This window comes from Mustela erminea, chromosome 6 (genome assembly GCF_009829155.1).
Source record: "Mustela erminea isolate mMusErm1 chromosome 6, mMusErm1.Pri, whole genome shotgun sequence".
Classification (NCBI taxonomy): domain Eukaryota; kingdom Metazoa; phylum Chordata; class Mammalia; order Carnivora; family Mustelidae; genus Mustela; species Mustela erminea.
The window spans coordinates 16,685,315-16,701,045 of record NC_045619.1 but is presented as its reverse complement, the minus strand read 5'-3'; the positions used below and the strand labels follow the sequence as shown (position 1 = coordinate 16,701,045).

The window sequence follows — 15,731 nt, the reverse complement described above, 5'->3', positions numbered from 1 at the left end:
GAAAAGAGTATGGCTTGCTGGTTATTTTGCATTTCAGGTATCTGTGGTGCTTTTATGTATTTTTAGATGTATTTTGTTTCTCAGAGAAACAAAAGCTACCTTTTAAAGAGCTGGACTAGGTCGCATTTGGGGATCCTCTAAGATCATACTGTCTTTGATCTCATGCTAAAGAGATTTCACTTAGAAAGCTTAAGTTTATGTGTGGTCACAAGTGAATTTGTTGGCATCTTCTTACGCATAGACTTCAGTAATAGCACACTTATTTTATTTTTTTAAAGATTTTATTTATTTATTGGACAGACAGAGATCACAAGTAGGCAGAGAGGCAGGCAGAGAGAGGAGGAAGCAGGCTCCCCGCCGAGCAGAGAGCCCGATGCAGGGTTCCATCCCAGAACACTGGGATCATGGCCTGAGCTGAAGGCAGAGGCTTCAACCCACTGAGCCACCCAGGCGCCCCAGAAATAGCACAGTTATTTTAAAGTACAAATACAAATCATCTGTTTGTTTTAAATTTATTCTCTTGAATAAAACAATCTGGGTTTTTTTTTTTTTTTTTTTAGGTCATTAGAAAGTCACAGTTGTTAACATCACAGTAGGTTCAATGGGGGAGAATTTTTTTAAGAGAAATTTTTTTACAAAGGAAAGAATAACTTATATTCAGCTGCCCTCGGGCGTTGCTACTTTCATTAAAAGAAGAGGAAGAAAGTCCTTTCCAGTTTGAGCTGGAAATCTGGCAGTCTGTGGTTTCATCAGCTCTGGGGACTCTGCAGTCAGCCGCTCTGCAGATAGAAATCACGGGCTGGAAAAATTCATGGGTTTTTTGTTTTTGTTTGTCCTTTTCTTTCATAAGGCAGATTTTTTTGTTTCAGCCATTAACACTGTTGTACACAGTTGCCCACAGTTTGAAACCTATCAAATGTAGAACATAAGGGACCTCACAGAAAAAATAGGGTGTGGTACAAAACGAGTGTAACCAGTCTTTTTCCCTTTCAAGGGTCAAAATGATCCTCTGCTGGAGTCATCTGTTTGCCTCATTCTTGACCTTATTAAATTTGTTTCAGATCTCATCTGCCAAGGGACTGGCTTTGCTCAGGATATAGGCCTGAGAATTTAAAAGATCATCTCCAAATGGGTTGAGCTGGGGGCTCTCCTTTAACCATTTTCCCCCGACTCCTCACGTTAGCTCAAGACATCGTGTAAATACTCTGAAGATAATTCTCAAGTTTCTTTCTGGTATTTCCCATTGGAAATTGGAACCAGCTCTTCTGGGCTGTGCTTCACTAAACGTACGAAGAAATGCACAGAGCTGGAAATGAGACTCCTCAGTTAGAAAGGTTATTGTGCTATATTTAGTAGCACCGAACATAGCTGGGATGAATTATTGGTGTAAATAGTTAAAGACCTCTTCCCAGCAGCTCATATCTTCTGCTGCATTGGGGGAAGAGTTGCATTTGTCTGGTTCATGACTTAGCATGGCGGATGGTACCGAGTAGGCGCAGGATAATGGATATAATGAGGGTAAATAGGAAATTTCAAGCCAGGGTAGGCTGTTCAGGCGGCGGGGTATGAAGGTGTAACTTCACAGGAAATACACATCCTGGTGGAAATAATCTGAATGAATAGTGAGAGACCAGTCAGTCTAGAAGTATATACTAGTGTGTAGAATTTTAATAGTTTCCTTCTGCTGTGGCTAGCTCATGTGCTACAGTGAGCTTCCCTGTACAGTGAAGGAAGTCAACTAAATTCACGTCCTTTGGACATTCTTACGACAATAGAAGAAAGAAAAACATGAAAACAATTTATGATAGGGTTGTCATTTTAAGTGTAAAATGGATGAATTATTCAGTGTACAATGTCAGAACTGGCTGTTTCAAGCAAGATTAGATCTTAGCATCATACCATGTGCTAAGATAAATTTTGTGTGGATTAAAGACTTAAATATAAAAAAAGTCACAAGAGTTTCCTATTAAAATATGGGTGAACGTTTAATAGCGAAATTGGGGGAAAGTTTTTTTTCTTTTTTCAGGAAGTAGGAGTCAAAAAAAAAATTTTTGTTTTTTAAAACCAGAATGGCAAAGGCTGAAATCACAAAGGAAAAGAGCAGAAAACTCATCTGTATAAATATTCAAAACTAAGTGCATGGCAAAGAAATTTTAAAGGCAAGGGACAAATTGGGAAAAATATTTGCAACATAAGATTGAGTATCAATATATGAAGGACTCTACAGATTACAAAAAGGACTAATATCTTAATAATGAAAAAGCTATAAGACAAAGAAGTCACAGAAAAAAAAAGTTTAACCCCACGTATCAAAAAAAAAAAGTGCAGATGAAAGTAAGCGTATTCTTGAATTAGCAGATTGGCAGATGAAAGCATGGCTAGTACTTGCCAAGCCCTTCCTGTGTCACCCATTATGTCAGTGTCTAACATTTTGGGTCACCACCACTCAGTAGTACATAAAAATACATTGAGTTGCACATTTAACGTTTGTGCACTTTGCCATCGCACCTTTATTAGAAAGATGTTTGTCAGCATTTGGCCCTTCAGGCTGCTGGAAAGTAAATCACCATTGTGCTTTGGTTAGTCTGACCCGTGCTTTTTCTGTCTGGTGCTGGGGTGTGAAATGGGGCAGCCCTTTGGCCAGCAGTTCTTTTCCTGCTAAGGTTGTTGAAGGGTACCATGCTTGTGGGGGTCCCATCCTTCTGAGGCTCTGTGAGAGTTATAAATCCGAAAATCTGGTGTAATGGTGTTCGAAGCAAAAATTTCATTCTGAATGAATCTCTTGTCCATTCCCATAACATTTTAATTGTGCATTAAATATGGTAATTATTTAAAAAAAAATCTCTGCCTTACAAAGTAGCTTGTATTATTTTATCTGTATTCCCTAGTCTGGTAGGAAAGGCAAGGGGAGAGGCTGAGCTTATTTTCACTTGTATTTCCCAAGGTGCCTAGAAGAGGGCCTTTCCCTTGGTTGAAATGTACAATAAATGTTCATTAAACTATACTTTTTTTAATCAGTAAAGTAATTCATTTTATTTCATTATTATTATTTTTAAGATTTTTATCTATTTATTTATTTGACAGACAGAGATCACAAGTAGGCAGAGAGGCAGGCAGAGAGAGAGGGGGGAAGCAGGCTCCCTGCCGAGCAGAGACCCCGATACGGGGCTAGTTCCCAGGACCCTGGGATCATGACCCAAGCCAAAGGCAGAGGCCTTAACCCACTGAGCCACCCAGGGGCCCCAAAGTAATTCATTTTAAATGTCAGTGATTCTTGATCCTGAAGAAATAAGATGGGGTAATTATGATTAGTAGACTTCCAAAGAGTTGAATGCTGGGATCTTTGACTCCCCACCACCTGGTCACGGGAAGCCTGCCAGTGACTGGAGTGGGAATGAACACGTGACACCAGCTTTCCCAGTGAGGCGTAAGCAAAGCCTCGTTCATGGACTCTGGGAAAGGAAAGGCTTCTTCATTTCTAGAAAGGCACAGAAGAGGTGGTTCCTTTCTTCTTTTAGAAGAAAGGATTGACTATTTCATGACTGGATAGGATTCCCGGGAATCCTGTCTAGTGGTTGTAAATGGAGCCAACTCTTGAGTCTGTGCCCCAGGGACAGCAAAGTAAAGCAGGGGCACCATGAAGTCACTGCATAAAGAAGCAGATGGAATCACTGGACTGTTCTGTGACGTAGTAAGTGTCCTAATTGTTTTAAAAAACAACAACAACAAAATAAAAAACCACCACCTTAAGAGAAAATTCTGCTTAGATCCACTTCACAGATGATAAAAGTGGCCTGGGGCTGCTAAGTACCTTTCCTAAGGCCTCACAACAGGTAAGTGGTGGAACTAGGTGTCGCCCGGCTGGTCACAGCCAGCCACTGTGGGCCCACCAGTTGCCCTGCCAGCAGCCTGGACCCCAAAGCTGTCTGGACCAGACCCCGGCCTGGCCGTTTATCTCAGTTTCCCCAACTGCAAAATGGGGGTAACCATCTCCCTCATGTGGTTTTGGTAAGAAATGGATGAGTTGAAACACAGCACGTGTTTAGAGCAGTGCTCAGCAAATGTGAGGTATGCTACAGGAATAATGCGCCGGGTGGCAAGAATTTGGGGGGAAGCTTAGTAAGATTATAGGTTCTAGGAATTTCTCCTAGTTAACAGCTCTGTCCACAGATTTCTATATAAGATTTATTGCCAAGTTTAAAATAGCAGAAACCAACTATGTCCGGCATGTGTGTAAACACGCACCAACAGAGAACAAGTTAGCCACTGAACATATGAAGAAGTATGTTTATTGACACAGAAAGATGCTGGTATATTGTTAATTGCAAAAAGCAGGTAACAAAGTTAATGTACAGTATTCTAGTAATTCTGTAAAATACACATTCAAAGGAAAAGTCTGGAACACTCTCAAATGTCTGGTTCTTTCTGTGTGGAGAGTTTATAGCTGAATCTTACCTTCCGGTTTTATGTGTTTTCACATAATTAGGTCTTATTGAACCATTTAAAAAATCCACTTGGGTATTATTTGTGTAACCGCGGTGATAATCACCCCATCCACCAAGTCTCATATCCGAGAATCTCCCTCGGCCCAGTTCCTCTCTACAGTCTGACTTTCCTGGAGGGCAGGTATGGGGGAACGAGTTTGGCTTCTCACCCTGTCTCTAGCCATTTGCACAACAGCTTCTGAAGACAATGACAGATGTTCAGTGTGTCCTGCTGCTTACCATGCAGGCCCTGAGTTAGGCACCGGCAGTAAAAGGCCACCAGCTTGGTTAAGATCACCAGCTTCTTTGCCAAGGGTGCCTCTTCTGCTACTTAACAGATACATGATTTGGGCAGGTTGCTTAACCTCTTTGTTTGAAAGCAAGTATTTCTTGAGCTCCTTGTATGTATTAGGCATTGCAGATGCAGCACTGAACAAAAGAAGCACCTGTATATTCTGATGAGGAGAGACTGACAATAAATATGCCAGATTGTGATAAATGCTATGAAAATAATGCTGGATAAGAATAAATAATAGGGCAGATGAGGTATGAATGTGGGGACTAGAAAATCTGTCTCTTCCGAGATGAGACTGGCGGTGAGACATGAAGGGAGTGAGGCAGCCAGCCAGGAGGTTGTATGTAGGAATAGAGTTGCAGGCAAAGGTGTGCTGACACTGACTTACTTGTGTTCTGATTGCACACATCTCTACAGTTCGCAGTTAGCCTTGATGGGGGCATTTACACACAGAAGTGAGCTACTGCTCCAAGAATTGTTTCCTCCAGAGAACCATTTGGTAAATATTCACCAGCACACCACTGAGAAGAGGAACAGTAAATGCAAAGGCCCTGAGGTAAGAGTTTGCTTGGCTGAGGAACATCTAGGAAGGCTAGGCAGAACAAGAGGGAAATTCATAGGAGATAGAGTCAGAGGTAGCCAGGAGCAAGATCGATAGGACTATATAGACCCCAGTAAGTACACTAGACCTTACTCTAATCTGATTGGGGGCCATTGGAAGGTTTGAGCCAAAGGAGCGACAGCATCTGACTCAAACTATGAATAGATCCACACAGAGAGGAACCAGGAAGACAGGCTGGGAGACCCGGGCATAACTGGGATCAGCTATAAGGTTGGCTCTTGCCGTAGCTGGGGAGCTAGTAAGAAGAACCCCACAACTTACTCATTTTTCTCAGATGTGTAGACATTTACAAAGTGCTTAGTAGAGTATCTAGCACACAGGAGGCCCTCAGTACATGACAGCTGCGGTTACTATTGTCCAAAAAAAGGCTGATCCTGGAGGTGGAGAGGGGGTGTTCCTACCTGGTTAGGAAGGCAGATAATTTCAGCACCAAATGGTAAACACTGTTCCAGACAAGTGAGAGCATAGAAGGGAGACCCTCAAACCGAGCTGGAGGTAGGAAGCCACAAAGGGTATGTGAGCCAAAGGTGACTGCTTTAGGAGAAGGCAAGCGGAAGAGGATTAGAAGGGCCTTAGAACCACTTGGGAGTGTCCACACTTCCCCATGCAGGGGACAGTCAGATCACAGCTTTATTCTTTAGCCAAATCATCTGGGATCTGAAAGCACAATGATAATCTTAAAAAAATTTTTTTTTTCTTAAGTATTCTCTACACCCAACATGGGGCTCGAACTCAGGACCCCAAGATCAAGAGTTGCATGTTCCACCACCTGAGCTAGACAGCCAACTGGAAAAGTGATCACCTAATTATTCCTGGTGTTAATTAAATCACCCGGTAGGCTGTGGGTCATTATGTTCCACTTCAAATTCACTGGTCATTTTGTGAATTCCGTGGAGCCTTGGATTCAGATCAGCACTCAGATACAAAGACTCAAGCCAGTAGGAACTTTAGAACTTACTATGAAAGAAGTGTAAGGCCCTACTTAGCCAGAGCGAGCCATTTTGTTGTTTATGTGGTAAACTTGGATTGATCCTGCCCCCGCCCCACCAAAGGAACTGACTTAGAAACAAGTCTGGGAAACCAGTAAAATATGACTGACCAGCCCCTGATAACAGAGCCCATATACCAGGACGTGTCAGGTCAGGGGGAGGTAAGAGAGCCCAGAATACAAGAATGAGTCAAGTCTGGTGGAGACATCCAATCAGGAAAGCACCTCCCTAACCACCCAAGAATGTGGGCCCTGCCTTTTGGGCGCCTTTTGGGTGCCAATTCTGACCAGAGTGATAGGCTAGTTTGAATAGCTACTATGGGGTGAATTGTAATTCAGTTGGCCATGTGTGTGGCCAGGCTCAACCACATGACCTTTACTCTATAAAAGTTAGTCGCCTCTTTGCAAGAGATGGCCCTGGCCGGTCAGTTTGATTCTCGATGCTTGGCGCGAAATAAAGCTTTGCTTGACCTTCACTTTGTATCAGTCTCGCTCCTTTGACCATGGACCCAACAGAAGGAGTTGTTCATCTCCAAGCATCGGCTTTAAGAGATCTGCAAATCCCTTGAAGACACTTGCAGAATTAGGTATGTGTGTGTGGGAATTCGGGTAGAATTGGCACAGAGGGGCTCCACAGCTTTTAGCAGATTCTCAAAAAGGTGTATGGCCAAAGAAAATGAAAAACACTGCTACTGAAATACATAGTAGGGGGTAAAATTAGTCCAGAAGAAATGGACATGGTTTTGTTTGCCATTTTATCTATCATTAAAATATTTGGGGGCACCTCAGTGGCTCAGTTGGTTAAGGGTCTGCCTTCAGCTCAGGTCATGATCTCAAGGTGCTGGGATCAAGCCCCCCATCAGGACGGCAGGGAGCCTGCTTCTCTCTCTCTTTCTGCCTTTCCCCCTGCTTGTGCGCTTTCTCTCTCTCTCTCAAATGAAGAAATGAAATCTTAAAAAAATATATTTATAAAGTGATATTTTAGTTCACATGAAATCAGTTAAAATGCTGCATTTAAAAGTGGTTCCTTTATAATAAGGCCTTTGTAATTTAATTCATGTATGAACCGTCAATTTGGACTCAGAATATTCATTCCAATTTAGAACTTCATCTGTGCCTAGCTCCTAAAAAATGCTTACAGGCAAAATGTGCTCTATTGATCATACCGGGATCACACCTGGTATTCTTCCCTTTGGATGTTTTCTGCCTCTGATTTGGTTGTTTGTTAATTAGTTCCCCACATTCCCTTTATGATAAGCTGCTGGAACCTTGAGCCAAAGTACCAGTGTTCCCTAAGGGCTTCTTCAAAGTCAGAGATAGGAATGTTTACTGAATTTTACTTTACTTTTTTTTTTTTTTTAAGATTTTATTTATTTATTTGACAGAGAGAGATCACAAGTAGGCAAAGAGGCAGGCAGATAGAGGGGGAAGCAGGCTCCCTGCTGAGCAGAAAGCCCAATGCAGGGCTCGATCCCAGGACCCTGAGATCATTACCTGAGCCGAAGGCAGAGGCTTAACCACACTGAGCCACCTAGATGCCCCATGAAATTTTACTTTAAAGGAGGAATAATAGAAGGTCATGGCTCAGACCATCCTCCAATGTCCCTGGCATTCAGGAACTCACCTTCTCATCACATGTGGATGGTGGTAATTTACTCACCTAACTGTTTTTGTCTGACAACAGCCAATTTTGTGAGTCCTGCACGGACTGTACTAATTCCCATTCTTTGGGTGTGGACTATGGTCTACACAGCTTGCCAGGTGTGTTATGCACATCAACCCACTGAGTCCTTCCAACACCTAATGAGACAGGGACTTTATCCCCATTTATAGATACCAAGACTCTGAGATAGTATGTGACTAACTTGTCCAAGATCACCCAACCAGTGGTCACACAGCAGATCCAGTAGGTAGAAAGTGGAAAACGAGATGTTTAATGAAGAACAAATGAGCTGTGGAAAGAAAAGCAGTGCTTTTCCTCGTACCATTGCCATTTGTCATTATATGGCATTTTCCAGTGCTGCTACACTAAGCACCATGTCAGAACAATGAAGTATAGAAATCAATGACTCTGAAAAAGACTGTAGGGAAATTAGGTCATCTAGTTTAGTTTATCTCAATATATTTTTAAAATAGTGATGGGGAAACAAAGTTAATTTTTTTCTTGAGTACCATGAACATAGCACAATACAAGCTACTTATACTATGTGTTGACTCCTCAAAATAAAGCTCCGCAGGAAGGCATTATTATCCCCATTCGACAGATAAGGAAACTGAGGCTGGGAGAAGTTGAGGAAGCTTCCCCAAGTCACATGGCACATATGAACCAAGACCTCCAAACAATAGCCTCCAAAGGCTATTTATACTCTGTATCATACTGTAAAATTAACTTTTAAAGAGCTATTTATTAGAATTTAAGCTATGTGGGGCCAGAGATGATGTCATTAAATTCTGTCTACTCCTCCGAACATTACAAAGTACCCCATTAGGTAAGTACTAAAGCACCGTTTGGGGTTGGTTGTCTGTCACAGTGGGTTGAAAAATAGAACATCAAAAGGCACAAAGATGTATCTTATTTCCAAATATGAAAAAAAAAAAGGAACTGACTTCACATCCTTTACAGGATATACTGTTCCTTGAGAGCAAAATTATGGAAAATCTTTTTAATAGCCCCATAGGTAGAGTTCAGAGGTTTAAACCTGCATGTATGATGCAAAGTTCCCCCCAAATGCACCTTGTGCGTTATAACTGCCCGATACTAACATTTTCCAAAATGAACAATGGTTAGATGAGTCTGGGTGGGGAGGAAAAGCCACCTGACAGTTTAGAAACACGTGGGACAGACAACAGAGTCAAACCCCAACAACGACAAATTGGTTTCAGATATAAAAGGTGTATCAGAAAATATTCAGGCACAGGTGTAAATGCTTGGACGTGTGGCCTTGACCCTCTTTATGGTCCTCGGGTGCGTATTTCGGCTTGTGGCCAGTACCTCTTCCCTCAGCACACCCGGGCTCCCGAAGCGCATGGAGGGGTCAGGAGGGGCTGAGGTCCGCTAAGGGCTCCTGGCGATGGATCCGCTCTAGTACTCCAGCGTCACTGTCTTGGTTTTGAGGTATTCGTTTAGAGCTTCCTCCCCTGGGGAAGAGAAAAGCAGGTCATGGGCAAGGGGGTGTGATGTCACCAGACTTTGGACACAGAGGTAGGTGTATCGGTCACCAAGCGACTAGAATGTGACTGAAGCCAGGGCTTCCCAAACTGTAAAGTTCATGTGAGTCACCTTGTGAAGCGGCAGATTCTGATTAAATCCAGAGAAGGCCCCAAGATTCTGCATTTGTGCCCATCCCCCGATGATGGGGTGCTCGTGGTCCATGGACCACACTCTGAGGAGTAAGTAAGGCCTTAGACCCCGATCAGGTCTTCGGAGGAACAGTGCTGACTTGGTCAGTCCCCACCAGAAAACTTGCTCCCTTATTTCCCTGCCTGATGACCAATTCCTCATCTCTATTTTTTCCCCATTTAGGCTGAATGGAAGTGACCAACACACTGTCCTTCAGATTATATTAAATGGAGCAGAACTGAGCAGAAGAAAGAAAGTTTGAGGTCCTTTGGTGTAATGTTATTTAAAGATAATACAGTTTTCCTGATTTATAGAGTATAGAGTATAGCCAGGCTAGAAAATCAGTAGGTTTGCCTTTCTGTTTCAATTCTACTTCGAGCTCATACAAATCATTGATTTCTGGGGTGCCTGGGTGGCTTCATTGCTGAGTCTGCTCAGGTCATGATCCCAGGGTTCTGGGATCAAGCCCCACATAGGGCTCCTCATTTGGTGGGAAGCCTTCTTCTCCCTCTCTCACTCTGCCTGCTTGTGTTCCTGCTCTCACACTCTGTCAAGTGACTAAATAAAATCTTTTTTAAAAAAATCATTGATTTCTATGGCAGTGAAGGGGCATGAATAGCACAAAGACAAGTAATGAACATATGATCTTGGAAGTTGAGCTAAAACAAGGGTTCTTAACCTTAATGAAGGATTGCCTTAGGAAGCTTTTAAAACTGCCAATCCCAGGTCACACCCTGGACCAACTGAATCAGTATCTTTGTACTTTTTAAAGTTCCCAGGTGACTCCAATGTGTGGCTAAGGCTGGGGACCCCTGGGCTTAGGGAGTTTAAAATTGGGAAAGAAAGAAACTATTGGGGTAAATTCTATTATTTTATAATAAACACCATTTACCTTCAACTCAATGGAATTTAAAATGAGAGCTACTTTTATTGTGGCAAATATATTACCATAAGTCACCAGGAAAGAGAAAATGTAAAAATACCCCATATTAACCAAACTTATATTAGTGGACTAATAAATCAGTAAATTAGGAACATTTCCATTTTTTGAAACAACACGCCAGACTGTGGGGAGTCAGAACATGGGTTTGGCAGCCAGTCTGCCTGGCTTGGAATTCTCTTTCCAAACAGGGGCCGGCTGTGTAACTTTGGGCAAGTTACTCGACCTCTCTGAGCCCCAGTTTCCCCATTTATTAAATAAGGATAATAATAATACTTCCCTTCCCAGGGCTATTGTGAGGATTGCTTGTGCTATTACAGGTAAAGCAGTTAGCAGAAGATCTAGTCCATACTTAGTGTTCAAAGTAAGTTGTTACTTGAAATGTGATGGGGTCATTGCCTACAAAGAAATATCTTTGGGACTTTCTGAAACTCTAAATCCCAGACTTCCAGATACCCTTGCCAATTGTAGTATTGATTCTGAAAGACTGCCAGGCAGCTTATAACAGGATTTCTTCTTGGAACTAGCTGTGTATTGCCCTCCACTCAATTCCCTTTGTTGGTTTCACTTAGTCCCACAAGAGCTAAACTGAAGGGCATGCTGAATGTCAGGTAAGAAAACCGAGCATGCTTTAGCTAAGACATATTGCCAGTGTTTCTTTTTCCTTTCAGCATTAACCTTGTTCTTTGAAAAACACTTTTCCACGCAATTTGGGTACTTTTCTGTATGTATATTACCTAAAACTATTTGACATTAAGACACAGTTAGTACCCATATAAACTCAAGTCCAACTCCTGTTCAGGATATGTCCTTCCGAACAAGACAAGAGTTTTGCAGAAACATCAAACAGACTGCCCTGTGACAGGCAAACAAAGGGAACATGGAGGAGAAAAGCAGAGCATACCTAAGTCTTTCCCAAAGCCAGACTGTTTCACTCCCCCGAAAGGGGCTGCCACATCCGTCTTGTTGTACGTGTTGACAAAAACAGTTCCCGCTTCTAGTTTTTCGCTCACATACATGGCTTTACTTATGTCTCTTGTAAAAACCCCTGAGGCCAGACCGTACTCCGTATTGTTCGCTCGCTGCAACACTCCATCGATGTCCCTACGAGATATTTTCAGGAAGATCAAACTTCACTGAATGCAAACAGGTCACTCGCATTTTAGGTTCTAACATCTCCCCCCGGAATGCTAGAAACAGAAAAATGCTACTGCTAATCGCTTAAATATTTATGAATGAAATATTCCAGTCTTACACCAAAAGAAACTCCCAATGAGCCCCTATAGCTCAATATTATATTTTTCATGTATATCAAGCAACTCCTTTAAAAATGTGATCTGAAGTCATCTTTTCCATTTTCTTCTTGGTTCTCCTTTGTGACTTCTCACCTCCTCCTCTCTGCCTTGAGTCCCACTTCTGGACGTATTCTCAGAGCACCCCCTCTTCCCCTCCGTCCCTCCAGATTTTGCACACAGTTCCGGGCCCATTCATTCAGTCCCTTGCCCTGACGCCTTCTCCGCTCCCACCAGTGCCACGGGGGAGGCAGTAGGATACAGTGGCTCAGTGAGAGGGCTCTGCAGCCAGGCTGCCTGGGTGACCTGGGGCAAACAGCTTCACCTCCACGTGCCTTTGTTTATTGCAAAATATAGCAGTAATAAGAAAAGGACCTTTCTTGTTGTCATGAGGATTAAATGAGCTAATAGTGTCTGGAACACAGTATAATGCTCAATAAAAGTCAACCATAATCAGTATTTTGCTTTAACTCTGTGTATTTGTGGTAGGGCCCTGAGGGCAGGGGCGATCTCTTCTTCTTTATACCATGATGTTAGATCATCCTGTGAGAGTGAATTTAATTGATACAATTCAATAAAAGGAAATACAAATTATCCCTTCAATCATGATTTCCCTGCCTTTTGACTCCGTATGTGTGCACTCGTCAGTAAGTGGAGACGTGACCCCATTCATCTCTGGGCTGGGTCTGGTTCCAACGGGTCTGTCATGGTATGAGTATCTCATCTTTATGAGTGTCATTCTAATGTTTAAAACTGCATGAATGTTTTACAGCATGGCTGGTGAATGCAAGCCAAGTGTTTCATCTGGCGCTCTGGCAAAGAAAGAGGATCTGTCCCCAGATGGGAGGAAAAATGAATCCAAGAGACAGACAGTGCAGGCTTCAACGTGGTGGCCTCTGAAGGGATGTTCCAAGTAGACTATACATAATTTGAAGCTCGTACAGGAAATTTGGAACTGATCCTAGAGTGAATGGAGGCTCTGCTAAAACTCTCACGCTTCTTGATGCATTGCCTGTAGGGACCCAAATATTTATTGACTATAGGAAAGATGCCTTCATGTCATTACTTGTTGGGGACTATTGAGATGACACAGCTTTCCAGGACACCTTGCCTACTTCTAAGAGATGGAGGAGAATAATGAACATAGCAATGGCAATAGCACTATTAACAGATACAACTTATGTAATTCTTAGAATGACACCAAACGATAGATGCTATTAATCACCAAACTTCTCAAATAAAGAAACCAAGGGTCAGGTTGGCCCACAGAGGAAGTCAGGTGCAGTGGCAGAGGGCTGGGCAGACTCTTCCCACCGTGGCTGCCTCTGGTCCTCTGTGGTTAATTGCCCATCTCCTTGTCTGTCTCCCCCATTAGCTGGTAAACTCCTCAAAGTTATCTCAGTTGATATCCCCCAAACGTGCCTTCTAAAATCTGCATGTTTAACACAAAGACTATCCTATGGGGAGACATTTTTGGAAAAGAAGATTAATGGGGCGTCCCCAAATATGTCCTACAATATGCCTATCAAAGACGAAGAAGTCCTCTGAACTCTGTGTTCTGGTTTTTTCCAACTTCTCATTGGTTGAATGACAATTCAAGCCAGAATTCTGAGGAATTTGCCCAGCATGCCATGTCTATTGTACTAAATATTCTTATATGAGCTCAGGTACCATATGCCTCTCTCTGACATGCTAAACACTTTGGAAAGTTTCCTGCACTATAATGGACCATCACTGATAGTTGGTTATATGGTGATTGTGGACATTTAATAAAAAGTTGAGTTTTAGGTCTTGGGGGCATAATTACTATGAAGACAACACTCTTTCCTTGGGAAAACCACATTTCACAGAAGTTGCCTTCCCTAGGAATGTAAATGTAAAAACTAGTTCTGTTTTTCTTAGTTATTTATCTTGTTTGAGAGACATTTCAAGTATTGGTTATACAAAAACTAAATTTAGTCAGTTAAAATCCCATACTGTCAGCTATTAATTTCAGCTAAGAAGCAAGAATATATAACAATTTACATTGGTTAGCCTTCTCTTCTAATTATTTGAGTCAATTACTGTTATATAATTGAGCATTACATGTTCATTGATTTCATGGTCTGTATATAGGACAATGACAGAAGAAAAAAAACACTTATCTAGTTTAAACCTGTTAAATTGTGCCTGAAGAACATACCCATTCTGGAATTTAGAAATGACCATAATAGGCCCAAATGATTCCTCTTTGGCAAGATACATGTGGTCTTCCACATTTGTGAAAACAGTTGGTTCCATAAAAAAGCCTATTTGAAGAATAGAAAAGATCATCAATTATAGGGTAATTAATTTTTAATTAATAGCTCTCTCATTTAATTACTTCATAATTTTTTCCCCTTCCCTTCTGGGTCCATAAAACCAAGCAGACTTTCCTTTTCCTATCTGGTATTAGCATTCCTAGGTTCTTGGGTTTTTTTTTTTTTTTAGCTATTTATTACAAAAATTTCAAACACATGTCAATGTAGAGAAAGTAGTATCATGAATTATACAATAAATATCTACTCATATTTTGCTACATTTGATTCATTCTTTTTCCTTGCTGAAATAATTGAAAGCCAATTCCAGAGTTTATAACTTTCACCTCCAGGTACTTCAGGACAAATCTGTTAAAAAAAAAATAAGGCATTTTCTTGCCTACCATAACGTTATCACATCTAACAAAATGGGTGCTAATTCCCTCTTCATGATTTATATTTCAACTTTTTTCTCGAAAGTATCTTTTCTGAATGGATTTGGTTGATTCAGGCTTCCAATAAATTTTACACATTGCATTCACCTGTTAGATCTCTTAAGCGTTCTCTCATCTAGAACATTTCACCCCTCATTTTTCATGCCGCTTTTTAACAGAATGAGTCAGTCGTCCTGCAGAATATGTTGCGTTTAGATTTGTGTTTGTTTTCTTGGGATGACATTTAATATGTTCCTCTATTCCCTTTATGTCTTGTAATTGGGAAGTTTGACCTTAAGACACAATTGGACTCAGGTTAAACATTTTTCACGAGAACACTTGCAGGGGTGATGTTGTGTGGTACACGCTGTCTCCCTCAGGAGACATGTCATACCCAGCTGTCCTGCTTTTGCTCTTGCTCCAAATGACCAGTGTGGTTCCAGGCGGTGACAACTTCACCTCTCCCTTGTAAAAGTGTGTTTTCCTCCTTGAGACCGGCAAGCAATCTTGGCGGAGAAACTTTGGCACCTTATACATTCTCAGGTCCCCATCAACCTCTCTCCTGATCGCTGTGGCCCTCCCTTGATGATAACTGCCTGAACCAACCATTTCATTCAATTAGGGGTACAGAGTGATGATTTTTCTATTCCATCATTTTTTTTCTACATTAATTAGCAGGAATTCTTCTGTTAAAAAACAGTTTCCTTTATCAGCTATGCAGCTTATCCAGAAATTCAGTTCATACAAGAAACACAGGTACATGTTAAAGTTTCCCCTTCTAATTATCACTTTTCAGAGTAAGGTGCTGCGGCACAATTCCCCTACAAAAGTGAAGAAAGGAGTTTTGAAGTTGTTGTCTTTCCCTCCTCTGGGGTATCATGACATGGAGACATTCACATATTTCAGCAACAGATAATGGCTTTAGACAATAGGAATAAATCCTTCCCAGGCTATCCTGGCTGAGATTAAATCTCACAGTTCCAGGAATCAAGGTCACCAGCATGAAAATGACACAGTTGTCCATCACACCTGCTTACTGGACCGCCAAGGGTCTGTCATG

The 15,731-nt window shown here is 41.8% G+C and overlaps 1 protein-coding gene across 2 annotated transcripts in view; it reads right to left on the bottom strand.

The window, feature by feature from the left end:
- Positions 1 to 8,296: 8,296 nt before the first annotated feature.
- ALDH1L2 (aldehyde dehydrogenase 1 family member L2) overlaps positions 8,297 to 15,731 on the bottom strand; it is a 64,050-nt gene continuing 56,615 nt past the window's right edge. For both annotated transcript variants that reach the window (XM_032346526.1, XM_032346525.1), the window contains exons 21-23: positions 14,144 to 14,249; positions 11,574 to 11,773; positions 8,297 to 9,527 (exon numbers count right to left, since the gene is read on the bottom strand). In XM_032346526.1, coding sequence (XP_032202417.1) covers positions 9,472 to 9,527; positions 11,574 to 11,773; positions 14,144 to 14,249 — 362 coding nt within the window. In that variant the 3' untranslated portion in view covers positions 8,297 to 9,471. The remainder of the gene's footprint in view (positions 9,528 to 11,573; positions 11,774 to 14,143; positions 14,250 to 15,731) is intronic.